Here is a 25,979-nt window from a genome sequence, read left to right on the forward strand (position 1 = left end):
AATGATGAAAAACTTTAATATAAGTTTAACATAACAGCAAATGTACAACGTTTCGACAAGGTTTTGACAAACATTTGCTGTTATGTTAAACTTATATTAAAGTTTTTCATCATTACCCATTCAAGCCGTCTCCAGCCATTATAAGTTCATAATCTTTCTAGAAACTCCAGCGCGCATGCTCCCAGGGTCGCGTGACTTCCGCTGTCGTAACAGTATTATCATTGAATATACATAGTAATTATATTATTATTTGAAATGAACAAGTAGCATTTAGTTTGTTTTGGTTATTCATGTAAAGATACTCACGGTTATCTGTGATAGTCCTCTCTATTTTTAACTGATAGACTAGAGAGAGGGCAGTTAATCAATAGAACCCTCTGTAAATTCTTGAGCTACTTCACTTGGGATTTTACTATCACTCTTATTACACAACCATGACCACAAAGTTTGGAGCTCAGTGTTGTTTAAGAAATAACATGCAAACCATGGGCCCTTGGTTCCAGATTCCTGCAGGTTATACTGAGCCTAATAAAAAAAGGTAAACAAATTTAAATATGACTTTTGGATTTTAAGTTTTTCTAAGGTAGGATATCAAAAACAAGTTCACTTTGTAAATACTATTCCCACAGGAACTGCTATTCCTAAAAAATAGTAAAGCTTTTTTTCTCGATGACACAGCAATTTTTGTAGCCATGTTTCCGAAGTTCCTATAATGTGCTGTATCAAATTCAAAATCTAGAATTTTATAGCCAGATATAAGCACCTTTTTAATTTTCTCTTCAGGTTGTAATATGGTAGACATCACCCAAGAGACCACAACTTATAAATCTTCTACATATAAACAGTCTACTAATGAATAAATTAGATCTAATCTAGAAATAATACCATTTTATTAAACAAGCAAAGGATAAAAACAAACAAACAGGATTGCCATTAGTATTTAGTGGATCTGCACTTTGCAATAATCAATGCAGAAACATAGTTACACATCTTATTTACAAGATCTGAAATATGGACCTGTGGATTGCACCCCACTCCTGACAAATAATTTGGATGAAGATGTTCCTAGAAGTTGTTTTGTTTTTGGTTGTTTCAAAGGGAACAATCAGAATGAATCACAAATCCTTAGTAAATTTCATATCTAGTGATTGCCCTGCCCACAGGAAAGTGGTAATGCCATGCATGACCTTCAAGCCATCATTTTGTGACTCAGGCTGAATGAGCAAGAGTCCTATCTTGCTTGAAAGACTGCTCTGTCTGGTACTGGGAGATGGAGTAGGCAAGTAAAAGTCCTTTCTCGAGAACTGTGATGTATCAAGCAGCAGTGGCTGTCCCTTCACATACTGCCAGTGTGATCATCCAGACTACTTAAATGCCACTCCTCACAATAACACAAGTACTAACATATTCTGTTATGGCTTTCAGATGATTCACCATCTTCTGGGTTGTGATGCGACCTTGTCCCAGATTCATTTGGTGCCTCTTTCTTTTAGGGATTTATGTATGGCTCTTTTTCTATGGTGATAAGTTTTTAATCATGTACCAGAGACTTTCGTATCACATGTGTATTCTGTGCATCAACACTCTCTCCTTTCCTTTTTACTTGCACATTTGGAGCCAAAAACAAGCCCCTATTTCTGTTTCTCATTCTGGTCCTTATCTACCCTTTCCTGTTCCTCTATCCAGGGGTTTCTCATCAACACAGATGGACATGTTACTAACAGTACAGGGGACTAACCAGTGGGTTCCAGTCCAGTTCGAGCTTGACTGTATGATTTTATTACCCTTTGGCAATCCTTCACTGCAGATTCATGGGTTCCTGGCTGTCTCAGCTGTGGTTTCCGTGGCTACTCCAGCTCCAACTTCTTCCTCTGACTCCATCCCTTCTTTGTTACTGGTGTTTCATCTGGACCTTCCTGTTCTCTATCTTCACACCTGGTTTTCCTCTGGTTATTGGTGAGGAGATTCGGTTTCTCCTAACAGTTAGCTTGTTTCATTTGTCCTTCCTCCATGGAACTTTGTCACTGCAAATGGAATGTTTTCCATTGTTGGTTTCTGAGTTCAATATCTTCCCCTTATCAACCCGCTATTCCTTGTCATGCAAATTTCCTCATTTGACTTTTGAATAGGGGTCTTCTGTCTCTCCTTTCTCGGATTTTTGGGCGGCCCTGTCCCACACCTTTAGTTTTCTCGATATTGCAGATACTTACCTCTCTTACACTTTACCTGTTGGTGTATTACTTCCGGATTCATCACCCACCATGGCGGCTGCCCTTCTGAATGGGTATATTAATGTGGTCCTGCACTGCCTTACTTTGCCTATATTTTAACCACTCTCACCATACTCCTTGTTTCCCCTTATGTCTTCCTTCCTATTCGCCTGTGGACATCGGTGGTTTGTTTATTTGCCATTGATGTTTCAAGTACTCTTTATCCTTCTTCATATCTTCTCCTTTCTCTGGATCGTTTTTTCCTCCCTAACACTTTTTGTGGATAACTCCTCCATGTTGCCATTTCCCTTCATTCCAATTCACACTTTTATCCTCTACCTGATCTGGGTAGACTTCTATGTCCTGTACACGCTCCTCTATCTTATATTGCCCACACAGCTGCCTTTGGTGGTGCCTGTTCCTACCTCTTTCTTCCTTGGCAGTTGTACTCTGTTCATGATCTTTCTCCTTCCACCTTCGCCAGTTGGGTTTGGCTCTTAATTCGAATGGCTTATTCCTCTTTATTGTCATCCTCTCATACTTTGTTCCAGGTGTCTTCCAATTCGACACCTTACCTTTTCATTGGTGTTTCATCTTTGGAGGTACTTCTTCAATCGGGCATGTGGACTACCCATAATCCGTTTGTCTCTCACTATTTGCATCGGATTGCAGATTATTCCTCTTCGAGCTATTGTCTTCTGCCTGTAGCCATTCTTCAGAATTCAATGAGACTTTGACTGGGTAAGTTAAATTTTTCTTATTCTTCCCTTTTATTATTGCTAAATGTTTTGATCCCACTTTGTGGCAAGTGATGCCTGACCAGGTATTCTTTAACAAATCAAATCTGCACTACACGGCCATGTCAACTTACTTATATTTCCATGGCCATGCAACACACACTACAGAGATGGGGTGTTCCACAAGATCGCTTGTAGGTTTATCCTCGCAGTGGAATTTAAAAAAAAATTTGCCCGTCCAGGACTGTACTCACTCATGGACTACATGGGTAAAGCAGAAGGAGATAGTTGCCCATCCCAGCCTTGCTTTGTATTAAATAAATCGGTATGGTCTGGATTTAAAAATAGCATTTCGTGGTCACCTATTGCACTGTCTCAGGTGTTGTTGTTACCCCGGACTCTCCACCACGTTCCCCACTCTTTTCTTCTACTGGAGTTTGAGAGTCCTTACCACTTTCCAGTTCCAAGCTGCTGGGGTTGTGGATTATAGAGGCATCCTCCAGAAGGGGTTAATGAAATACAAACAAAATATAGAAATTATTATACAACCATTCAGTTGAGAGTAGGGCGATGGTGTTTTTCTGGTGTAGATGACGTGGTATCTTCCATTATGAAACAAATATAAATAGGAGTGAGCCATCAAAATTGCAGTTCATCCCTTCGATTGGGATCCATCATCCTACCCCCACATGGATGTTGGTTCCCAGTGGTTGGGTTTTGGATTTAGAGTTGAACCAATCAACATAAGTCCTCACACATGTATTGTAGATATCTCTATTCCTCCCTCAGTTATACTCTTGTTACTCCATCTGTGTTGTGGGTCACGGTAGAGGTACTTGTAGATTATCAATGTTCTTCCCCTTCCGCTATCCCTCGATGCTTATTATTTTGAGGATGTTACTTTGCTCGGGGCAGTTCTGGTCAATTTCACTTTTGAGGGAGATGGTTTACATTATGCAGACATCTTTTTGATACCAGATGTTGGGTTCCCGGATCAATCTATCAATTTCTTATATTAACATGTGCCCCATTCATGGGTCTGGGGGTTCTTGCTACCCTCTGGCCTTATGAACTTAAGGTGGAAATGATATGATCCTTCTTCCTACCCCCACCTGGATGGCAGTTCCCGGTGGCCTGGGTTTTGAATTGTTATTGACTTGCCAGTGGTATGATACTTTTTTCTACCCCCACATGGATGGTAGTACCTGGTGGCTGGGTTTTGGATTGTAGTTGACTTGACACCAGTATAATACTCTTTCCTACCCTCCACATGAATGTCAGTTCCCGGTAGCCTGGGTTTTGGATTGTAGTTGACTTGCCAGTGGTATGATCTTTTTCCTACTCCCACATGGATATCAGTACCTGGGGGTTGGGTTTTGGATTAAAGTTCACTTACCAATTGTATGATCCTCATCCTACCCCCGCATGGGTTTTGGATGTAGTTGACTTGCCATGTACAGTCCATTATGCCTTCACTACTTTACACCTAGGACATATCCTTTTAATTTTACCCACATTTAAATTTTCTGGGATAGAGTTGCATAAATATTATATGGTTTGGATCACTATCCGACTTTATTTCTCTCCCACTTGAATGTGCTCCTCTGTTTTCCTAGTTCAGAAGTTGTGCAGTCCCCCACATCAGATCTTTGAATCTGTCTCCTTTGGACACTTTTGAATGATAATTATTTCTTCCCTTGCACTGGTCCCTATTCAATGTGGGATTCTAGCTATTTATGTGAAAAGAGGTTATGTACCATATCGGAAGTTATAATTTTCCTATACTGAAAATGTATTTCCAATAGGTACTTACTTCCTCTCCACTGAAAACCAGTGCTTCCATCTTCTGCCAGAACTCGAAGTTACAGTGCGGTTGAATTAAATAAAGGGAGTCACATGTGTCATGAGAGTATGTCACGCTCTTATGATGGAGGGTTGATGCATGAGACATGCATTGGAATCAGTCAATTCCAATGGAATGGAGATAAAAGGCTTGTGGAATGTGTAAAAAATTGTTTTGCACATAGAGGGCAACACTGAATCTTTTTTTTTTTTTAAATAAGCAAGAATGATTAGTTTATAACGAATCTCGGGATGAGTTTTATTCTGTTTTTGATATTAGGTATTTGATTGTGTTCGGATATCACAAAAAACATTGGGCTTTATAAGTGAAAATGAATTTTATTTTGCAACAACAACCTATACATGTTACAAAAGATGCAAAATTAGGTAACATGATTTCAACATCTTTCTAAAAGCATAAAAACATTGAAATGCTAATACTCATAAAATATCTTCTAATAAAAAATTATAAAAGTTATTAAAATCATAAATGTGACCTTGGCTTTTAAAAACAATAAAAAAATCAAATACATTAATACTAGAATAAAATCAACACCTCAATTTTCCTATTCTGGGATTTTATGGATGTAACTTATTTTTGGCACATGCCTGCTGATTACTTTACTTAGTTCAAAATTCTTTTGATCACAATTAAACACTATTTTTAAAATACAACAAATGAAAGTGCACCATGGATAAAACGTCTGTAACAAAAATAAATGCTTTGAATTATTTTTAAATTAAATTAGTTCTTCTAAATGAAGAAAATTAAATTTAATTAACTTATACAGCACTACTACATAATAATAATATATATTTTCATTAACAAACAACTTTAATTAGGTAAAATCTGAACAATGATTGCTTTCTAATAAACAAAAATGATGATAATATGCTTCTCTCTACATTTATCTTCTGTATTTTGTAGGTATAAATCTTTAAATCGAAATACCTCCTTAAGTACAATGAATATCAAAAAAGAATTAAAAAATGTATGCTGAGTAGCCTTTCGATGTATTATTTGTTTGTTGTTACACACAAAGCTACTCAAAAGACTATCTGTACTCTGTGAACATTAGGTACTGAAAACTAATTGTTAATGTTATAAGCCTTCAGGCTTGCTGCTAAGTCACCAGGGGGCTTCTGATATATAATTATCATAAAACATTTTTGTCAATATAAAAAAATATAACAGTTTATTAGTACTAAACTGAAGATTTTATCTTCGTCAGAATTTTTTTATACATGTTATGTGCTTGAAATAAAAAGTTTTTGAAGGTGTATGTTTCTATACACACTTTTCATCATCCTCATAATTTTTAAAAAAAATTTTTATGCATAATTCCAGTCCTGTAAAAATGAACCACTCATAACAATAGTGTGCAAGAAAAATATTAATGTTATGAAGAAAATAAACAAGTTTCTCAGTCTCTATAACTGTGGTTAGCCCTAAAAGGTATGAATTACTATTATTTAGATTATCAAAAAAAAAAAAAACATTACACATTAAATTAATCGTAACAAAAACTAAAGTCTGTGAGAAGGAAATTTAAATACAGTACAACAACAATACTCCAATCGAATTTTTAGAAGTGTTTTTTTAAACCTTAACAACCCTTGAATTAACAATTACTTGCTTGAAAAAGCACTTTTTGATGTTCTCATTCATTTTGTGTTTCATAGTGAAAGCAATTAGTTTATTGTAAATGAAAAAAATAAATGTGATTTTAATCATTCTTTGTATCACTGGTGAATAACAAATACTTCCAGGTTTTGTAAAGGTAGATAAACACTTGTTAAGTTAAATACATATCACAAAAGTATGGCATACTATTAATTAAAACATACAGGTTCTGATAAGTTCAATCTATTCTATAAAAAACCTGGTAAGTCAGACCAGCTATGTCTAAAATTTGGTTAATCAAGTCAGACCAAGTCTACTAAAGCATAAATGATCAGAACAAGTTTATCAAAGTATGGTAGTTCTGACCATCAATACTACAACATGGTAGAACAGACCAACAATGATACAGTTTGTTAGATCACATTAACAATGCTGTAATTTGAAAAGCAGATCAATTTTGTTAAAATCTGGTAAGCCAATCAACCCAACTATAATCTTGTCAATAAAGCCACGCTTATTGAAGTCTGAATACTTTAATAAGAAATATGAATTTCTTGACATAATTTTGTTACAATAAAACCAAGTATATACATTCATCATAATTAAATACATATATACTTTTAATACAAGAAAAACCATAACGCTTTTTAAAGTATAGAGGAGAAATACAAGGTGATATTTAAAGAAAATTTTAAGTAGGAAATATAAATAAGATATTTTTTTAGTTTTCGATATTGATCAAGAGAAAATACTTAAAAATCCAACATTTTTTGTGCATACAAATTAGAGCTCTCAAGTTTCAGTGCAGGTTAGTAATTGTTTTGGATCTGGTGCTTTTCTTAAGACAACAAAAATCGTTTTTTTTTAATTAATTATTAGTGCTTCTCTAAATAGTGAAAATAAACACACTGTTTTTTAAGAGAAGAAACTATTATGGGCCAAATTATTCATATAGTACTTCATTAATAAGAATATTAATTTCAACCATTACAAATCTTTAAACTTTAGTTTTAATTTCAAAATAATTCATTAAAAAAACAGTTAAATAACAAGTACTGAACAGTAGCACCATACTGTGAGTTATGTTCTAGATGATTACTAATTGCATGATACATCTATCATACATAAGGCATGTTAGACAAAAAGTAACAGCTGTTATTTTACTAGAAAAATTATACAAAATCCTTAGGAAACTTTAGAGTTCTCTTGCTAGAGTTTTGCAATAAGCTTTCTTCTTTCAATGTTAATGAGTCTGCAATGAACTTATGGAGACACAGCAATCTATAAAAGAAAGAGGAAGAAAGAAAGGCACCTAATGTAGTACAGAACTCCTGATGCAAGTGTTCTTTTGAAATAGGTATATTTATATATTTCTAACAATATAAGTATAATTTTGTTTTCTATCACAGTTTAAATTAACTAATTTTATCAGCATTAACTCAGATGTTTCATGTTAACTTCAAAGTAAGAAATTACAGAAAACCCTTGATATAAAACAAAAAGTCCCAATTTGCAATAGTGAATCTTATCTTATGCAAACCATCTTTCCAAACAAATAACATACAAACAATGATTAGCTAAACACAAAGACTAACAGAAAAAGTTATTTCCTAATGATAAACAAAAGTTCATGCAACTTTATATAATTTCAATTTTTTTAGCTTCAACACTTTAGCTATGGTCTTTGTGTTTTTCAGAGTTTCACTCAGAATACTAAAATTCTGATTTTAAATGTTTGTAATTGGGAGTTGAGTTCATGGAAAAGAAGAAACAAAAGTCAAGTTACATGTCGTTTTTTTTTTTATATGGAAAAAATTTCCAATTGACATTGGATATTTCAAGAAAACTTGTTTTAACTTTATCAATGTTCTAGCTCTGATAACTAAAGCATCTTAAAGGATTTTATATGCTAATTACTAAATAGTTACTATTTCCCCAAAGGAAAAAGTGTTTAAACTGAATATTATGAGCAAGCTCATTGTTTATTGTCTAAGATATTACTAACAAAACACAAAATGATTTCCTTTCCTAAAAAAAAATTCAAAATAGAAAAAAAAATCAATAAATTTGAAATTGGGAGTAAAAATTTCTTAGGGTAGCAGTAAAAAGGAAATTAATTTTTCATTCTATAAAAAAATAAATAACAAATCAAATTTTAGTTCAGCTTTTGTGTCTTAATGCTCACCACTGTGAGATGTCCATCTTTTCCTTTAGAAATTGCAGGTTGCATTCCAGTAGAGAAGTTTATAATTCCTTGCTTGCCACTTATTAAGTAGTGAGGTATGCTACAAAATTTCAAAAAAGGTAATCTTTAACAAACATTATCACATAGACTAATTTCAAGATCATAAGTAATGCAAATTAATTAGCAAAACTAAAAGATTAATAAAATATTAAACAAACTTGTTAAAAATTACATTATCATTATTTCTTCCTTCTGAAGCAGGTGTCCATTGGTACATAATAATTACATATATTAAAACATCATTACATACATATTACTTAACACTACATACACCTTTTTTAATAATATAAAATTTCCTTCTTATATTTGGTGCAATCATCCTAGTTAAGCTTGAAAACTGAACTACAGTGTATGATGTAACATGATATTGGTTGTATCTGTTTATTGGTGATTGGCTTATGCATAATGCTATGTTAATAATTGTGAATATGTGATATCAATTTATGTGATCTGCAAAATCTTAACTGCCAAGTTAAGAAGTGAGGTAGAAAGGCATAATAGAATTTGTGACTATTGCTTTTGCAGGCAGTACCATGTAGATTCTAATCTACTGGTGCCTAATTGGATTCCACACTCAGCAAATGGATGTCCCTTGACCAGTAATTACGAGTTGTCATGTGTAATTTGTCTTTATATTTTCCCAGAATTTATGTGCTATTGTTGTTATGGAACTAGTTGAGACTATTGTTGCTGACTTTTTCATACAGGGTGTTAAACAAGATCACTACAACTTTATATCTATGATTCCACTCAATATATATACATATTTTGCTTCAGTTTAAAAATATTATCAAGAAAAGTTTATAAAATGGAAATTACTTTGCTAGGAATAGTTTCTCATGTATAAATGGCCAAACTGCTCATGTCTGAGACAAGTTCCCAAAAACAGCATATTATTTGTAACATTTGATTTTATCTAAGTGGCCTCTTGTAAGATTCCAATATGTATAATGCTTTCTTATAATATAATTAGGGCACTTATCTCAGGAAGTATATCTATGTCTAAGGTACGAATCTTCATTTTTAGCTATACTAAAAAAGTACAATGAATAATGCAGTTAGCCTTAATAGCTACAAACAAAGTTAATGTAAAAAAATTTTCAACTTACCACCCTGATTCCTCTACCTTTACTAAAGACTTGTTTTTGCTAGCCATGACGATTTTTACAATCACTTCTACCAGCGAGTTCTTACAATCTAGAATCAAGTCCCCCTGACAACAACAACAAAATCTTAATTAGTGACTATATCAACAAGATAAGGACCATCATACATGAAAAAAAGAGGGTTACATAGTACTTATCACAGGAAGAATATCTACTTGTCAAAACATCTCAAATACACCATAAGTGATGTATAGTTTTGTAGTATATATAGAGAGATTTAAAAAGTACAGAAGAAAACTATGTGATGATACAAGTATAAACAAATTACAGTGTTAATCTAGATGTACATTTCCTTTTTGTTGAACAGAATATACATAAAGTTTCATGGAAAAATAAGTCATTCTAATTATTTCAAGCCATATACACAAGCTTGCTGAAATGGTCAGTGGTCATAACATAACATAATGTTTTGGGACAACAAGGGATATATTAGTCCATCTCGACTGTCCCATCCTCTAAACTAAAAACTATTAAATAAATAAATTTTAAAAAATCTTAAATCCAGCCCTTATCATTCTTATACTTATCAAGCTTTTTCTTAAACTCACTTAAATTTACTGCCTCTACAACATCCGAAGGCAAAACACCTTGTTAGAAAAATGAAACATTTTTAGCTGAAGATGACTCCTACCCTGCCAAAATTTATATTTGTGTCCCCTAGTCCTACTATTCTCACTTTTAAGTATGAAAAAAGATGATGCATCAATGCTATCAATTCCCTTTACAATCTTAAACACCCCAATCAGATCCCCTCTAACCATTCTAGTAACCCTCCTCTGAACCTTTTCCAACAATTCAGTGTTCTTCCTGAGGTAAGGAGCCCAGAACTAAACATAATACTCCAAATGTGGTCTAACCAGTGACCTATACAATGAAAGTATAACCTCTTTAGACTTGTATTCAATATTTCTGTAGATAAAACTTAAAATCCTATTATTTGCCCTAGCACTAGCAACAGCACACTGCTTGGATGGTTTAAGCTGATCAACCATTACACCAAGATCCATTTCTTTCATGATAGTGTTAATTAAAAGTATAATTTGGATGAGAATAAGCTTCAAATTATGATAACCCACATGCATTATCTTGCAGTTATTATAATTAAAACCCATTTGCCATTTATTTGCCCAACTCACTAAATGATCTAAATCTTTTTGTAAATCTGCAGCATCCTCTTCACAGCTAGCAACACACAAGTCCTTAATATCATCTACAAATTTAAGTAACTTATTAACCATTCCTTCATCTATGTCATTGATGTAAATCAAAAAGAGCAAAGGTCCTAAGACTGAGCCCTGAGGTACCCCAATTGTAACATTAATCCAGTTTGACTGAACTCCATTTATAACAACCCTCTGCCTTCTTCCATCCAGCCACTCATTTATCCAATTTGCTAACTTATGCCCCACACCTATAGAAATATATTTTTTTACAAACCTTTTATGTGCCACCTTGTCAAATGCTTTCTGAAAATCTAGATACACCAAATCTACACCTTTACCCTCATCTACAGAAGCAATAACCTTTTCAAAGAATGTCAAAATATTTGTAAGGCAAGATTTTCCCTTTATTACTGATAAAGTATCATACTAGCTACATAACACATCTCATATAAGACAACTTGGCTTAATTATATATCCATTTACCTTATTGACACTTCACATAATAGATCAATGACAATAGCTTCAAAGCAAGTTCAAACAACTTCATGATCTCTCACTAATGATTAAGTTATCTAGTTTTTTTTCATGATTTACCACTCCCAGTTTTATAATTTGTAAAAAAGAAAAGTCCAATTTTTGTAGCAAAGAAAGAAAATGTACATCTTTCTTAATCTGTATTCATCTTCACAATTACATTTTTTTCACTTACACGCTTATTGTCTTCATTTTCTGCTTCATTTCTTGTAATAAAGCCTCTGATGAAGCTAAATCACAGAAAAGAAAAGATTGTAAAACAAATAATAAACACATTTCTTTATGACTGAGAAATGATCCTTTTGTTGACTTTTAAAAATTGTATAAATGAAAACAATAAACAAAAGGCACATGCAAGAGGAATTAAATTACTGTGTCAGTGCCTTAAGACTTCTTGATTATTTTACAGACTAAATGATACCATGGTTAATGCTACACATTCAACAAAGTAGTACTTAATTTTGTTTGAATTCTATACTCTGCATTACAAACATGTTATATTCTTTAAAAACACTGAAGTGTACGGTGGAGTAACTTAGATGTAATTGACTTTACAAGAATAACCACTAACTTAAAAAAAATTTATTCCTTTGACCAATGTTTCACTTATGCAACATCACTGGAAGTGATATACTACTATAATGACGCTAAGAATATAAACTTTAAAAATAAAGCTAAATAACAAACTTGTGCATATAAAACAATAAACAAACTATAAATTGGAAACTTTCAATAATAAAAATAAGGTAGTTCAGAAACTGGCTTATCAAAATCTAATTACATCTTAATGTCCATCCATAGTCTGTTAATTCTTGGTTTGTATTTTAAAATGAATACTGCTTTCTTAAATTTTTAATCTAAGAATTCTCTGGCAATATGTTTACCTTTAAAGGACAACCAGATGCAGGGACACTATGTTTGCAAAGTAATGGTCTGATTTTTTGTTATATTGATTCAAGCAAAGTCTAAAACATATATGTTTCACAAATGTATATCTCATTAAAATTAATGCATGTTATTTTATAAATTATATTACATATCACAGCACTTGCATCTTTAATAAGACAGTTCTTTTTCTTGCATTTATTAATTAGGTAAGATCACATATCTTACAAACTCTTGTTTGAGCATTTTCCTAGTTTTTTGTGTGATAGGTAATCCAGATCATTGTACAATAATTTGTGGGTCACTTTTAAGTCTGTCACTTAATGATACAGAGGATATTTCAAGTCAACAGAATATGTGTCATTGTAGTGGTTAATACTATTATTTTTTTCTTTTCTCACTGGGGTAATCATTCAGTTAAATTAAGTTTATGTCATAAATCAGTAAGTCCAATACCTTTTGCCTCTTTAAAACTGCTATTATGAATAACCTTTACGACTTTTTCAGTAATTGACACTATTTCAATGAGAGAATTGCATGTTGTGAAGTAAAGTGTACAAACATATTTTTACATTAAGTTTTTTTCGTACAAAGTTCCTTCAAGTCTCTTGTGAGACAAATCTAAGAAATTATCAAGGAAATTAAGTTGGCTACTTTCAGTCACATGTTCTATAGTGAATTTTACAATAACATGAAAAATATGAAGTTATCTATAAAGTAACAGAACATTAAGTACATTACAGAACTGTCAGAATTCAAAAATATAAGTCTTTTGCCAACTGTCAAAATAAAAGGCTTTTACTTATATTTCTTAATAGTAGAAATATATATTAGGTTGTTGTTGGGCTTAGGATTCTTCTACAGTAGGTGTCTGTGACTTGTTAGCGATAAATTCAATGATAAACAAACATTACACACTTCACTTGTTTTCAAAATAATATATATATATTTGGAACAAGTTAAACGTATGTACAACAAATTCTTCACACTATAAAGATTATAGGAATATCATAGACACTATATATATATAAGTCTCTTCTTCTTCTCAAAAGTCCACTTAGGCCTATTCAATTACTTTAGAATTTGAGTTGACAAGCCAAACTATTTTTTCTATTACTATTGTACTAGTATTCTGTTCATTGCTGCCACAAGCATTTTCAAATTTGATGTTTATACTTAATTATGAAATTTTTTAAAATATGTAATTTTTTTCTAAAAGGTTAAAATCTAAATTGAAAAGAAACTCATTACTAAAGTTTAAAGGAAGAAAAATATACATAACACAAAATAAATAAACAATTAAAATAACTTACCTAAAAGTATAGGTTAAAATTCCTGAAATTTGGGTCATCACTTATGACTTACATCAAAAGTTTAGAAAAATAAAAGATAAAATTATATAATAGCAAAAAGTCAGAGATAAACATCCATTAGCAAAGCAAGATAAACATAACAGAAGAAAAAAAAACCTTCAAAACTTAGCTTTTGGTAAAAGGAAAATAAAACCAATATGTTAAATGAGTTAAAAGAGGGATTACACTGTGTGAATGTAAAAACTCACATGCATGAAGGCACTATCTGCCATAAGCTGAAAAGGGAGTGAGAAAGCAAGAATGAGCATTTAAGCACAGTGTTCTACAGCAGTGCTTGTTAACCTTTTCCAATATCATTCACCCCTATAAGTTTTTCACAAAAGTTCACTCACCCAGTTTGAAAAAAGACAAAAAGTACTGAATTAAGATGCAAAATTCTTTATTATGACTTAAATATACATCAAACTTCAACTAGAATGAATACAACACAAAATAAACAAAACCCCTAGGTGAACCATTCACCCAGTTGAGAAGCACTGTTCTATAGCATGAAAAGATATAGAAGCCTTTCTGCTAATTATTTGGGTACCAACCTCTTAAAACCAGATTGTAAAACAACAACAAAGAAATATTATTGTAGATAGTGTTCTCCATAAAAGTTAGAATGTGCACTTAAAGGCTTATTATATTTATTGTAAATTATATGTTCCTTAATAAAAATTCCTGTACAATATCATGTTTCATCAATGTTAAAAGTATAAGCAGGGAAAAGCACAAAATAAAATATACATAGAATTAAAAGTTTCAATATTCAAGGCTAATCCATATAAGTTATTTAATTTGTGTTTAGATGAAATCAAAGAACTTGTGAGTGAAAGTAAAGAAAAATGTATGACAATATGTCAACCACACTATACCAGCAACATCCAGTGCCAACAAGGTCTTTGCACATTAACAGGACTCATCAGGCCAGTTGTGATATATGTGCTGCAAGCATACATACTTACAAATGTGACATTAAAGAGAAAACTATGAGGATGTGAGCATTTATTTCTCTTTGTGATAATTTTGAATGAAAATAATCTATCAACCAGATTTACAGAATAATCATAACTAGGTAGATATAATTTATCAAAGATTATGTTCAAAAACTGTTCGCCATTAGCAGGTTTAAATTATTTTTAATAAGCTGTTTATGTTTTTCAGCTACCTATAAAGTACATAGTTGAGGAAAATTAATCTTTTGTTATTAATAATTCTTACTTAAATTCAGTATGTTGGTGTAGTCTTCTTTCCTTGAGAATGTTTCTGCACCAAAAGCTAGGTTTCTATTTTTTTTCTTTATTTTACAGTTTGTTTTGCTTAGTCTAGTGCATATTTGTTTCTCATTTGATATTTTAATGTAATATTATACTTTTTGTTTTAATGGTCTAAACAAAACACCCTACAACTAGGGTCAAACAAAAAGAATTTATCAAATATAACAAAAGAAATAAAAAACGACAACTTTCAAACAACTAGAACACATATTCGTTCCCTTATAAAAACAACTAGTAAACCTGTGCCTAGAACTAGGTAAAAATGTTAATAAACAATACTACATAAATATTAATGTGATTAATTTCAATAAATATCAAAGGAATAGGGAAAAAAGAAGGAAAAGAATAAAATACCTAATTCACCAGAGAATAACATGTTGCAAAATTAAACCACTTTCCAAAATTAAGAACAGCATCAAGCATTAATTAGCAATAATTATTTCTAACTACATAATGAGAACTAACTTGTTTTCAAGATCAAGGAAGGTTTTTTATTTAGCGGTTACACCACAAATTACATCTCATGTGACTAGCTCTTATCATAAATCTCTCACAACATTAATATCTGTATGTCACTGCTAGGGGAAGTTTGTGTCAGTTTTATAATACATACATACTCAAAATCGATGTGCTCTAGACAGAAAGTGAGTTGGCACTTTAATGTAAATAAAAATTCATAATCTAACTAAATGATAGAGGGAACAAAAAATGAATGGTAAACAAAAACCATAACAAAATAAATTTAGAATTCATTATCTCACAATGTTTATTTATATTTTTTAAACTTACAACTCAATTTGAGAAATTTAGAATATTTTTATGTAAGTTAGAATAATTGTTGAAAAATGTTTAAAAAATTTAAAAATAATTTATTAATACAGATTCTAAAAACTGCTTAAGATCCAAACAGTCATATTTTGAAAAGAAAAAAATATATATAATTTTGAGAAATAAAAAAAACTTGCATCATACCTCAGGATCAATAAAGTTAGTTTTCAAAGGTAAAATATTTTGTTAAAATTAGCTTCATTGAGTTTATGAGAATTTCAGTTTCCTACAGAAAATGGATTCAAGTTAATGCTAAAGATCTATTGTTCAATCTGAGAAATTCAAAACATTTTTATGTAAGTTAGAGTAATTGTTGAAAAATAGTAACTTTAAAAATTAAATGGTGAAAAGTTAAGGCACAATGAGGTCTAATTTCTTTGCAGGACAAATTACATGCTTGTATTATTTCTTCAAAATAACATCTTACATTTTTCAGTAAGAGCTTGCTAGTCAGTTGGTTAATGTTGAGCTAAGAAGTGGAATAATAAATGATCAAAGTTTCTGTATAAATCTGTCATTTCTGAGGCATTACTCACAATTCTGAACTCAAACTTAACCAGCTAGATAATCAACTATGATTTATCCTACCTGCGAATCACCTTAACTGCCCATCTCCTTTTCTCAAGTAACTTCTTGGCTGAATATCTTCGCCAATAGCATGCTATGAGAGTTGCTGAAAAATATTCATTTGATAATAGACCACTAAATGAACTTAATAAAATAAAACGTATTTTCTTGTCCCATGAGGGCAACACTAGTACTGTATGTGAAACCATGTGGCATTCATAAAGAAGTTGAAAACCCAAATTTATACACACATAAAGTTAATATTAAAATTTGCTTTTAGATATGTTACTGATGTAACAGAATAATTTAAATCGATTACAATATTTGATCTTATTAAAACAATTCTCTTAGCTTTTAACTGTTAGAAAGCTATACAAATAAGAGTAGCTACAGTGAATATACTTATAGTGATTTTAATATCAGCATCATATTTTATGGTCTGTTAGGTAAACATCTATACCTGACGTTCATGAACTTTATCACATTTTGAAGGCTTACAGTCACTTCAAAATATATTTTCTACTTAAGTTTGATTCTGAAGAATCAAACTTATAAATCTTATTTTCCTGAATATGTCCTAACCAAATCAAAAACACAGGACAACTCATTAAAATCTCATACTTTTACCCTTTTATTGTTGAAAAATAGCTTTCTTTACCTGCTGTTTTCATCTGTAGAAACTTCTTTTTCTGACTATAGCATCTGAACTTGGCCTGGATTATTGTAGCTATTCATAATGAAGTTGAACCATTATATTTCATGATCCAAAATTAATGGAGCTTAAACATGGTTATTATAAAAAAAAGGAAGATATAATAACATAGTATATGCTAAAAAGTTTACAGTAGATCAAGCACAAAAAATGGGCAATACACAAGGTTCTATGATTTTAGGGGCCCCAAATTTTTTTATAATAAAAATGATCTGCATGTCGCAATGAGTGTGGCAACTAAAATATTCTCTCAATTTCTTTGCTATGCTTGAGCAGTGTATAGTAAGTAGATGGGTGTGGCAGAAGAATTTTACTGATCTGAAGACACCCATTTTAGGTTTTGCCTTTGGGATCCTGGATAACACCAATGTTAATCATATCATACTTCTAACTTAACTTCATTTTTCAATCACAACACTTGGTGTGTTTATGATTTTTAAAAACTCAACTGAAAATGAGTCTAATCTTACTTTATTTATAGTTCTTAATATTGTTGTAATAGTATCTATTGTTGGGTGGGTTCTTCTGGATGACTTGGTAAAAAGAACAATGCAAAATCCAGCCCATTTCATAATAGCAAAAACATTTTATTTCTTCAACTGACAGTTCTACAAATTATCTTAACTAATATTTACTGATAGGCCTAAAGTTACAGTATACATTAATACAACAATATCACTTACTAACTCCTCTCTTATGTACAGCACTTTTTCATATCTATTATTACTTCATCCAAATGGACTCAGTAGTCACAAAACTAAACTGCTTAAAGTAACAAACAAATTGATTAGTCAAACTTAATCGATACAATAATCAGTCAACACAGTAACACACCCACAAATTATCATCAGCTCTTCTAGCCTAACTCACATTTCATAGCCTACAACAATATAAACACATTTCCATATGAATATGTGTTATTTTGTATTATAATAACCACACAATTTTGACTTAGTAGTTATTTTTGTGCTTATGTTAAACTACAGCAAAAATAAAAAAAAAAAATTATTGCATAAATCCTTTTACTCTTATTATTATCATCTAATCATTATTACAATGCCAGGTAAAGTACTGTTATATGTTATCAAATTAAATTCTGAATATAGTAAAACTTGTTTATTCTCAACTGTAAAAACATGTACAAGAAATTTGGTGGGAAATTGTAAAATGAACATCTGTAGATGTCAACATTGCTCAATGCACAGACACTTATTTAAGGCTCTGGTGTAGAGTTCCATAGTTGACAATAAGTTTTAATTCTGTTTGATCAATATTACCTAAATACATTAAAAGTGACACCTTTTTTCTTCTTATTGTGTAACAATCAGCCTAGAGACCTCACCAAGAAAAAAAAGGATGAAACATTGGTACAATAAATCCTGAATAAAAAAGTCACTGAAGCTCTTTTTTTTTGTAATTAACTGAACACTATGTATTTCATTTAGAAAACACTTGAAATTAAATACATTTCATAACAATACTAGATATTAAAACATACTTACCCAAGTCATGCTTCTTATGCTGGAAATCATCTTCCGTTTTAAAGAGGGTTCGTGGAAGACGAATAAAAAGTTTAGTTCTGAAAAAATATTGGCAATAGCCCTTTTTTAAGCATGTTTTTCAAACACTTATCCAACTTCTTTCTCTCTTTATAAACAGGCATGTAATCATTATTAGAAATAACACTAATCCCTTAAAGAACCACTCTCTGATCTATTTAATAAATATATCACAATATTATGAAAGGTAAAGACTTTGTGTATCAAATGATATTTCTGTAAAACACAGTAACACAAATTCCACAATATGTAAAACTCACCTTCAATCAGTAGTGTAAATAAATGTGATAGTCTTGAAGTCTTGGTATCTTACTTTAAAACATTTACTAACTGAATGACTGAACATAAATATGATACTAAGTCTCACAATATAGAATGCCTTAGCTGATGTAGTATCATATTCAGTTATAATATGTAGTGTTTGAAATAGCATCAGACCACCACGAAGCAGTGCAAAGTGAGCCTGAGATAATTTCACCTTTTTCGATAATTAAAAAGAATAAACAGGCACTTCTTAAAGATAAAACTGTCTATTTATTTTGTATTTAATAACATAGACTTCCCCTTCTGCCTCCCAAACTAACTCTTTGTTCCCCTTCTGCTCTTCCTCCAATAGAAAATCATAAAAATGCCACTGTAAAGCAACTATTTTTAATAGCACTTGAAATAATTATTTTATCTGTTGCACATTACTGCATAAACAACTAATATAATTAGTGTTTCAACTAAGACTTTGTATTTTGTAGCCCAACTTGTCTGAGGAGCTGTGTTATTGAATGACAAGCTTCTCTTCCAGTAGAAAGGGTACTGCTAAAATGTAATATTCTTGAATATTCAGTCTTAAAGACAATTACTAACTGAATGACTCTACATGAATGTGATAATGTTGAAGATTTTATGACTCACTTTCCCATCCTATAATCATCTGGTCGATAACCCAAGTGGTTTACTAGCTTCTCCACTCCATCTTTAGCACTGCCCTGATAATTTGGCCAAGTACCAGGACAGAGGCACTTGTATCTTTTAAGGAAAACTTCATAAGGGCGTCTGTATGCAAATCCTGCCCTCCGAACTCGCAGGTTTTCCATGAGACCAAGATATTTCACTTGATGTCCCACAATTGTGTCATCAAACACAGCTGCAAATTTCAAGCATTTACATTTTAGAAGCAAAACCTAAATAATGTCCAGTACTTTAATCAGAAAAGAAACAAGAACTACACATAACACTATCTCAAAAACAAAGACATTTTCAAAAGATTAAGTTCAGATTATTGGTTTGTTCAAAAATATTAGAGACCCTGAACTACAACATTAAAAAATGTTTATTAGGTGTGTAACAAACTTAAAAATAAAATGGCCTATACTCCATCCTCTTGGTAAAAAATAAATGACATTCACTCAACTAAACTTGCATTTTAACATTTATTACCAGTTGAGATTTTAGGAAATTTTACATGTTAATACTCAGAGGGTTTGAATCACCTTCAGGAACACACAAAAAAGCAAATAAATTAAACTTAGGGTGAGTAATAAGTTGCCTTATATGTTGAGATTTTAAATAGACTTTTCTTAATACTAAGATTTTACACTACCCCAGAGAAAATCATGAACCATGATAGTGGTTCATAATTGGGATCACACAGTAATTTGCTCAAAACTCTAATAAAACATTTGGGCAAAAACTATCTTAAAAAAGCAGACTTATTCTTGAAAAACATTCAAAACTTTCTTTTTAAATAGTTAAGACCACCAAAACATCGATAATAAGCAGAATAAGTGATTTCATGATAGTTAGAATAGAATCAAAATTTGCCCATTTGTTCATATTATTATTATTTCACAATCCTACAGCAAAATTGGCTAGATAACCTGCACAAAAACCTAACCAGATATACTACATGAAATGCTGCAAGTGTCCATGATCTATTTAAAAGTTGATTATTTTTCATTGAAAGTTGATGTATGTGGTTATAAATGCATAATAGATCTGAAGTTATAAGTGGCTGCTTTTGTACTCTACACATATTTACAGGAAACATCAGGCATGAAGTCACTTGGCTTAGTAAATAATTACTTAAAAAGACACAACTTTATTCAAAGCAATGTTTCAGACATATTTGTCTTATTTCAAAATGCAACTTTTGTACTGGTAAAATGTTATACACGCTTTGAAGGTTGTGTTTTATTCTAGGCATATATTTATCCAATGCTATGCATTAACAAAGCCAACATACAAGATAATTAAAAAGTGAGAATTGAAAATCTACAAATAGGGATTACAAAAAAAGGAAGCAAACAAGGCTGGAGATTTACTGCTGACAGTTTTCTCAAGTGAAGCAATTGGGTTATTTATGGGGGAATTTACAATTGCTTCGACGTTTTTAAGAGTTTTTATTAACTTAGAAAGTTTAAGAATAAAGTTAGTTTAGTAGCTGTATTTTTGTAAGCTATTAAGACACGTGGATGAACCAGAAAAACAAGGTTAAGCAACGTAAGAAGCATTGCCTAGAAACAAGCTGAGTGTACTAGAACTTATGACAGGTTGATGAGTGGTTGACCTCAACCCTATAGAACTAGGAAAGCTACAGAAAAGTTTGGTTTAGCAGGCAATATCGGCACTTTGAGGCGATATCACTTACAGCATGTGGGTGTAGCAGTACAAGTAAACAGGTGACTGGCTAACACAACCGAGCTGTAACCGATTACTTGAGAGTTTTGGTTATGGTATTGGTTCAGCCCGGGGATTCCCCTAAAGCATCCAATAGGAGCACAGGACTACTTGTGGGTGATGCTGTGTCCTATTTAGATGCTCGAAATAATACAGAGAAATTTGCTTTATAAACCCATGTCAGTTCTCCCAAGAGTTCTCTATAGTTCTCTGAGCTCTCCAGAAAATCCCTCTGAAGTGCTGCAGGTTGACTTGACAACATGAAGGTGTCCAATGTTATTCGATTTCCAACACCTTTGAAAGTATACTTCACTATTCTCTCTCAGTCAGTTAATACTAGTGTTTTGTGAAATGTTATGTTTAAGGATATGTTGAAATATATCTAAGCGTTTTTAATGGAAGTATATACTGAGATATTACGCTGAAGTATATCTAAGTGTTTTTAGTGAAAGTGTACGCTGAAGATACTACAGTATTTAGTCGGGTTAAAAGCTGTTTTATGTTGTTCGTTATAAACGAGGTTTTGTCTGTTATTAATAGTTAGTTAAATGAATTAATGTTTAACAAAAGTTATTATAAGTGTTCACAATTGGCCTAAGACTCTAGTTTTTTAGTCTAACTGTAAACTTCCTCTAGTTAGTGACTTGTGGCTCCACTCGTCACGACAAATCCTCCAATAAATAAATCTGGTGTAACGAGTAGTTTTAATTGAAACTCCAACAATTAAGCCCACCAGGGTGCTACTCATTAACAAGCTACATATCTGTAGTATGACTCCACAATTAAATGATCGCAAGTGATATCTACTGTAGTGTGGGATTGCAGAGGAATTTTGAAAAAAAAACTGAGATAGTACTTTTAAACTTAATTTGATCTCCTTGATTTTGCTATGAAATTTTCTAAGTCTTTTACTTTCCACCATCAAAAAATCTGGTGTTTTTCTAGCATGCACTTTAGTTAAAAACTAGAACTTGTGCATTTTCTAGTGGATTAACTGGAAACTACCACATGAAAGGTTCCTGATTTTGCTATTGTATACTGTTACTCAAGTCACTATTATTCATCATTGCCCAAGTTTGCTGTCTCTACATGGATTTCCGTGACCATACTTCCGAAAGTTTTTAACAGTGGATGATTACCATAGTAGATTTTCCTATTCAGACAACAGTGGTGATTCTCTCTACTGTTTGTTATACTTAGTTGAAATTGTGAGTGTGTATTCAGTATTTATTACCATTGCATATAGCATTATTTCATATAGCTATTGCTATTTTTAAATAGTTGATGTTAAGGTAGCGGTTGTAAATTTGTTGATAATTAGCAATTTACGCTAAGTGTGTTGCTTTTGTCTATTTTGCATGCATTATTTGTGTTGCATCATTCTAGCAAACACTTGTGCACAGCAGGCTATTGAAGAACATACATATGTGTCATGTAGACCTAACTAGGTAAACATGTTACTACATCTGTTTACATTGCATTAATCTGTGTTTTTTGTTTGTTGTTAGGCACAAAGCTACACAATTGGCTATCTGTACTCTGCTCACCATTGGTATCGAAATCCAGTTTCTAGCATTGTAAGTCCACAGGCATACTGCTGTGTCACTGAAGGGTGCATTAATCTGTGTTGTATTATTTAGAAGACACATTATTTCATTCTGATGAGATTGCTTTCTTGCTGCTCATCTTTTTTTACATTACACTGTGACATTGATGGAAGTTGGTCATTAAATCTGTAATGATACAATACTTGCCTTCAAGAGGGTCCTTTGAGAACAATTTGACAGTTTTGTTTGTTTTAGTTGCATACCACTACATGTGTTTATTCTTTGTTGCACATTTGTTATTTACTTTGAATAATTTCAGTGTGGTGGTTTGGTGGAGAAAAGCCAATGTAGCAGTAAACATGTAACATTCAACTGAAAGCATATGCACATATGTAGCTTAACATTTATTCTCCATAAGTGGACATCAAAAAACTTAAGAAACAAGATGAGTTAAAATTTTAATTAAAAAGGGGAATAGGGATTGTCAAAAAAGTACAGAAATAAGTTGAATCAAAATGCAAAGATTATATCATTATTTCTACATTAATTTCTCAAGCTACAAGTTCCTATTTTGACTTCATGGCTAAAGTACTTATCAATTTTAGTGGAGTCAAAATAGGGATTTGTAGCTTGCAAAAATAATGTAGAAACTATTTCCAGCCTTGTTTGTTTACATTTTTTTAGAGTCCGTAGTTGTAGGCTTGAAGATATAATCTTTGCATTTTGATTCAACTTGTTTCTGTACTATTTTGACGATCCCTATTCCCCCCTTTTTAAATTAACGATTTTTACTTATCTTATTAAATTATGAACATATACTAAATTAGGTTTCTGTGTTGTAGAGGTTAGATTTATTCAAAATTTTCTGAATTATTGCTCACTACTAAAAAATGTGCAGCAAAATTCATGGATTAACGTGCATGTTATATATCTCAGTTTGACACAACAAAAGTACCAGGATTCTTGCATTAAAGAGGTACATATTACGTAAGTTTCTATTACTGTTTTGATTAATACAGTGGATGTACCATGGTTCTTTTTCATTCAACTGGATACAGCAGACATGTCATGATTTTTAGATTAAAGTGCTGTGTTAACTTGCCAGTTTGTTAATACACTGGATATATAATAGTCCTTTATCACTGAGTTTGATACAGAAGATGTATCATGGCTCTTGAGTTAACCTAACTTTCTGTTTTAATATAGTTTTATACAGCAGATGTGCCATGATTGTTAAATAAATATGATGAGTTAACTTACCTGACTGTTTGTTATCATTTGGTTTTATACACCGAATGTACCATGGTTCTTTGGACATAAGAATTTGCATTAGCTGAGATAAACTCTTTTTAAACTGTGTGGCTGCCTGAAAAATTAACAGTAATAGGATTCAGTGTGCAGAAAAAAATTAAACTTTATATAGTTATTTTTGCAGTACTCTTTTAAACTCTGTACTGTTAGTCTGGTTTAGTTAATATAGAATTAAATCTATATTTATAATTATTTGTCAAATTGTTACAAGTTTTACAATTTTTTATTTAGACATTTTCTGAAAGTGATGTAGAAGACCTTCTAAGTTGTCTTGCAAAGTTGATCTTTATCTTTGATTAACTATGAAACCTAAATAAAGACATTTTTGTTGCAAACCTAAAGTCTATGAGTAATCATAATCATTTAATGTTATATAAATAAAGACAAAGTAACTGTAATACATTACAAATACACACAACACAAGATAAGATAAGGGAGATTTTAGATAAAATAAAATGTCCAGAAATTAATAACAACATAGCATCTTAAAACGATGCCATATTACTGAAATCCACTTCAACTATGATATAATGAAAATATGTGTGCAAAAATGAAGCAGCTAAAATATCTATATTTATAAGCTACATACTTTTAATTTGAAGGCAGGGGAAATTTTCAAATATTTTAAAAATCAATCAAACATTTACTGTTTTTTGAATATTTAATCACTTGTACATATAAAATGTTATGGCCAATCTTCTTCTCACCGTATCTGGTCTTTTTTTACTTGTAAGCTCATCTTCAGGGAATGTACTTTTTGTAATGAGGTTGGATGTCTTTGTCATTGTCTAAAAGAGAACAATAAAACCTCAAAAACCTTTGCAAGTAATAAACACCTACATTTCTTGGAATTTGATATTCTGTCTAACAGTGTAAAAAAATACAAGTATTCTTTTAAAGGGTTAACCCACTAAATATGTTTACCACAACCACTTAAAATGCTCTTAATTTTTTTCTATTTCATAATATGAAAAAGTAAAAATCATACTACTCAAAGATTGTATGCTTCTTGTTGCTGTTTTACATTCTGCATTATAACATAATTCAAATTAATATGCTTTTGGTCATGAAGAACAATTATTGAACATATGTGACTGAAATTACTACATATAAAAACTAATATTTCTAATAATTTTTATCCACATGTAATTCAACATAAACATTAAAGAATTTCATAGAAGTAACTATGTACACTGAGTGGTCACAAGTAAATAGACCCATAATTTTTGTCATTTAACTGATTTATGCTAACTAATTTGTGTTCACAGAGCACTTTATAAATGAAAATGGTCCGCACAGTAATTATCTTGTGCTACAACATGCCTAGAACTCAAGGTTCTCTCGAATTGGCAGATTTTGTTAGAGGAAGGATAGTTGGTCAAGCAGATGGTGGAATAAATCAGCGGCAAATTTCGCAGAATTTGGGAATCCCGCTTTCGACAGTCAACAGAATCAGCGTGCAGTTCAGAAAACATGGCAAGGAAACAACTGAGCAGCGTCCGGGTCGTCCTGGTCCATCGGAGAGGACAAAAAGGGCTGTCAAGAGGAGCATCGAAATGGATCCCAGATTAACAACTGCAGAAGTGGCCAAAGTTGGTGGGATGAGCCCGAAATCTGCTCAACGGATTCTCCACAGATTGGGTTATCGTTGCAGAGCAGCTAGATGGAAGCCCTTATTAAGACCTGGCAACATGTGATATGATGACCAAGCCTCTGGACTTTTGGAAGACCGTACTGTTCTCAAATT

General features: G+C 31.8%; 1 protein-coding gene and 1 long non-coding RNA gene across 2 annotated transcripts in view; both read right to left on the reverse strand.

Moving 5' to 3' along the window:
* Positions 1–25,979, reverse strand: part of LOC106457708 (unconventional myosin-Ic-like) — a 110,121-nt gene that overhangs the window by 20,230 nt on the left and 63,912 nt on the right. The window contains exons 18-24 of the mRNA XM_022383720.1: positions 24,940–25,020; positions 24,182–24,287; positions 19,611–19,842; positions 18,648–18,724; positions 17,092–17,160; positions 16,455–16,539; positions 11,697–11,751 (exon numbers count right to left, since the gene is read on the reverse strand). Coding sequence (XP_022239428.1) covers positions 11,697–11,751; positions 16,455–16,539; positions 17,092–17,160; positions 18,648–18,724; positions 19,611–19,842; positions 24,182–24,287; positions 24,940–25,020 — 705 coding nt within the window. The remainder of the gene's footprint in view (positions 1–11,696; positions 11,752–16,454; positions 16,540–17,091; positions 17,161–18,647; positions 18,725–19,610; positions 19,843–24,181; positions 24,288–24,939; positions 25,021–25,979) is intronic.
* LOC106457716 lies at positions 6,266–10,275 on the reverse strand. The gene is made up of 3 exons (XR_001290726.2): positions 9,768–10,275; positions 8,599–8,698; positions 6,266–7,694 (listed from the first exon to the last, which is right to left on the reverse strand). It is a non-coding gene; the product is annotated as an uncharacterized LOC106457716 (long non-coding RNA).

This window comes from Limulus polyphemus, unplaced genomic scaffold (assembly GCF_000517525.1).
Source record: "Limulus polyphemus unplaced genomic scaffold, Limulus_polyphemus-2.1.2 Scaffold364, whole genome shotgun sequence".
In the NCBI taxonomy this organism is placed as follows: domain Eukaryota; kingdom Metazoa; phylum Arthropoda; class Merostomata; order Xiphosura; family Limulidae; genus Limulus; species Limulus polyphemus.